We start from the raw sequence: 3,297 nt of genomic DNA on the forward strand, positions 1-3,297 counted from the left end.
TGTGGATCAGAACCACAGATGTGGTTTGGATGTGTGATAGGGGAACCAGTGGCTGTTTAAGGAAGGGAGGTGATGGTGTGATGAGGTCTGAGCAGTAAGGAGACAAGAAGGGGCATTGGAAATGTGGACCAGCTCAGTCCTGGTGGTCTCTCTCCTTCTCTGTACATCCTGCCAGCTCACCCTGGAGTGCTCTTCCTCCTGCTCCGTGCTGGTGGAGATGCTCCTAAACTTCAAAGCCCTGATTATTTCTCCCCTTCTACCTCCCCTTCTACCTCCCATTCCAGAATATAGTCACCTTTTGCTTCTCTGTTCAGACCAGCATTTCCTGGTTGCAGCCCCTGTTCTATACATCACATCTCTCAGTGTCACCTGGAGGGAACTTTGAGCCCAGAGCATGTGCTCAATCCAGTTTACACAACTCATTGTAAAGTGCTGGTGGTGGATGGCTTGGACTTTTAGGGAGAAGCTTTAAATACTGCCAGCCTTGACTTCATTATCTTCCTGGGGCACAGTTGTCTAATTCTGTACAAAGTTGATTTTTACTCCACAAAAACTGCTCTTATAGGGAGGGAGGTGGGTGCTGAGAATTTTTGCTGTGCCAGTTACTTTTCGTATATTACTCCATTTTATCCTCCTAATATTTCTGCCAAGTGGATCTTCCCCTCCGTATTCCAGGTAAGGAAACTGAGACAGATGGTGAAGCATCTGGTCCAGGCTGACCCGGCTTTGCAAAGCTGAGATCCGTGTCTCGTTTTGCAGGACTCCAAAGCTGGTGCTCAGCCCGCTGCCTCGCAGCATCTCTCCACGTTGGAGGAAGCAATTACAGAGGCATGCCCTGGCATTCATTTTTTCTGCTTAGATGGAGACGTTGCTGTTTACTTTCTCAGGAAGGAAGATTGAAATCAATGTAACTAGCCTTATTAACTTTTTTAAATAGGGGGCTTGCAGATGCCACTGTCTTTCCTTAGAGCACCAAAGCAAATATAAAAATCCAGTTTGCTTGCCTTTAGGAAAAGAAAATCTCCTCCAGAGTTTAAAATTCAGAGCTGTAAATGAAGAGCCACTGAGACGGGGGTAACGAACCAAGCCTCAAACATAAGGATATATTTACCCATGTCTCTTTTGTCTGCAGGTGGCTGTTCCTTTGATGAGCACTACAGCAACTGTGGTTATAGCGTGGCCCTGGGGACCAGTGGGTTTACCTGGGAGCAGATTAACACATGGGAGAAACCAACGCTGGACCCAGCGGTGCCTACAGGTACGTGACCAACTGTGCTTGAGGCTCTGATGGGGGTGGTAGCTTTTACAATGACTCATGGAGAAGAATTTTATTCTGGGTTGAGCTGTTGGGAGGGCAGTAGGTAACTCTGTTGGTAGTAAGTTCACCACCCCCAGAGGTACGCAAACCAAGGCTGAGTGCATTCTTAAGGGTATGGTAAAAGTCATGTATCATCTGGATTCAGGAAACTCTTAGATTTCTTTGAGCTTTGAGATTCCAAACTTTAGCTACAAGTGGGGCATCCTTGAATTTTGTCTGGGAGTCTGAGTCATGGGACTTTAGGGGAGAAACACTTCACCATAATTTGAGGTCATTTCTTTCCTCCTGGACTACACAGACACAGCTTGTAAATATACAGGGAGACTTCTACAGTCCAACTATTACTGATAAAGTTGATGTCCCAACATCCTGAATGCCAAATTTATTCTTTACCAAGGGGACTGAAGGCCTACTATGCATATCTGATGAATACCTGCATGAAGCAAGCCTGTAAGAGTTATAGCCAGTGTATTCCAGGGAAGGTGTGCCCGGAGGAAATGCTTTTGTTCTAGTTGGGCCTTCAGAGGATTGGATGATGCTCATCTACACTGGGGCGTGCTGTTTGCTTTATTCAGGTGTCCAACTCAAATGCTAGTCAATTCTGGAACCCCTGCCTTAGACACACCCAGAAATAATGCCTTACCAGCTATTGGGACATCTCTTAGTCCAGTCAAGTTGACACACGGAATTAACCGTCACACCGTGAATGGCCTCAGCTTTCCCCAGAACTTCAGTTGCCATCGACATCCCTTAGGAACTTGATGTATGTGACCCACTGCACAGCTGCCTTGTCTTCTCAGCTGCTCTGAGAGACAGCTTTGCCAGGATGTCATTAAGCTGGAGACAGAAAGGTATGTAGAGATGTCCAGCTGAGGGTGTGACCAGTGTGACCATATTGACTCTGAGTTTGGCTCCAAAGCAGGAGGCTTATATCTTGGCTGTATCTTTCCTATTGAGGACATCAGTTGCTTGTGTATCTTTCTCCCGAATATAGTCATAACCCCTCAGGTATCATAAAGCTGTGACATGGTACAAAACTGAGCTTTTCAGATGTGGTAGGATCCTACTTTACATGAGCAGAATGACCAAAACTGCACAAGATGGTTAGTAAGGTGACCATGGGACAACCTCTGTGCCTGTTGTCCCATCATAATTTTTTAAACTGCAGACTTTTACTCTCAGAAATGTCTTCGTTTATGTAATAGAATCACTCTTTCCATTAGGAACACCAGGAGTGTAGCATGCTTATGCTGAAGGTTACTTACCACATCTTCTGTGCTCTGTGTGGCCATCCTTCTTGATGTTGGTCAAATAAATTCAGATCTTATGAAAAGTTAAAGTGTTAGTCGCTCAGTCTTGTCTGACTCTTTGCTACTGGATGGACTATAGTCCACCAGGCTTCTCTGTCAGTGGAATTCTCCAGGTAAAAATACTGGAGTGGGTAGCCATTCACCTCTCCAGGGGATCTTCCTGGCCCAGGGGTTGATCCCAGGTCTCCTGAATTGCCGGCAGAGTCTTAGCCACCAGGGAGCCCTCAGATCTTACAGTGCACATGTGTATGTGCTGTGTGTGTGCATGTGTTGTGTGTGTATTTGCACACACGCAGGCTCTTCTGGCTCATCCTTAGACCACTAGATGCCCTGTGGGGTCATGCAGGCTCTCCAGACTCAACATCTCCCAAATTGAACTCTTGATTCTTCTCCATCTACTCATGCTTTAGTGCTCCTTGTCTCAAAAGGCCACTTCATCACTCTGGTGCTGATTCAGAAACCCAGGGGTCACACTTCTCCCTTCCCTCTTTCCGCCTCCCTCTCCTTGTCAATCACTCCATCCTACCCCTTCACCTCCTGAGCCCATCTCAGGTCTGCTCACATCTCTCCCTCTCTGCCACCACTGCCCTGGTGCCATGCCATCCACCCTCACCTGGGTCACAGGTAGACTTTCATACAGGCTTTTCAGCTTCCTCTTTTTTTAAAAAA

The 3,297-nt window shown here is 46.7% G+C and overlaps 1 protein-coding gene across 1 annotated transcript in view; it reads left to right on the forward strand.

Annotated features, from left to right (window-relative positions):
- Positions 1–1,113: 1,113 nt before the first annotated feature.
- The window catches only part of PTPRT (protein tyrosine phosphatase, receptor type, T), an 839,242-nt gene continuing 837,058 nt past the window's right edge, over positions 1,114–3,297 (forward strand). The window contains exon 1 of the mRNA XM_010829234.1: positions 1,114–1,258. Coding sequence (XP_010827536.1) covers positions 1,114–1,258 — 145 coding nt within the window. The remainder of the gene's footprint in view (positions 1,259–3,297) is intronic.

This window comes from Bison bison, unplaced genomic scaffold (assembly GCF_000754665.1).
Source record: "Bison bison bison isolate TAMUID 2011002044 unplaced genomic scaffold, Bison_UMD1.0 scf7180017864500, whole genome shotgun sequence".
NCBI classification, from domain to species: Eukaryota; Metazoa; Chordata; class Mammalia; order Artiodactyla; family Bovidae; genus Bison; species Bison bison.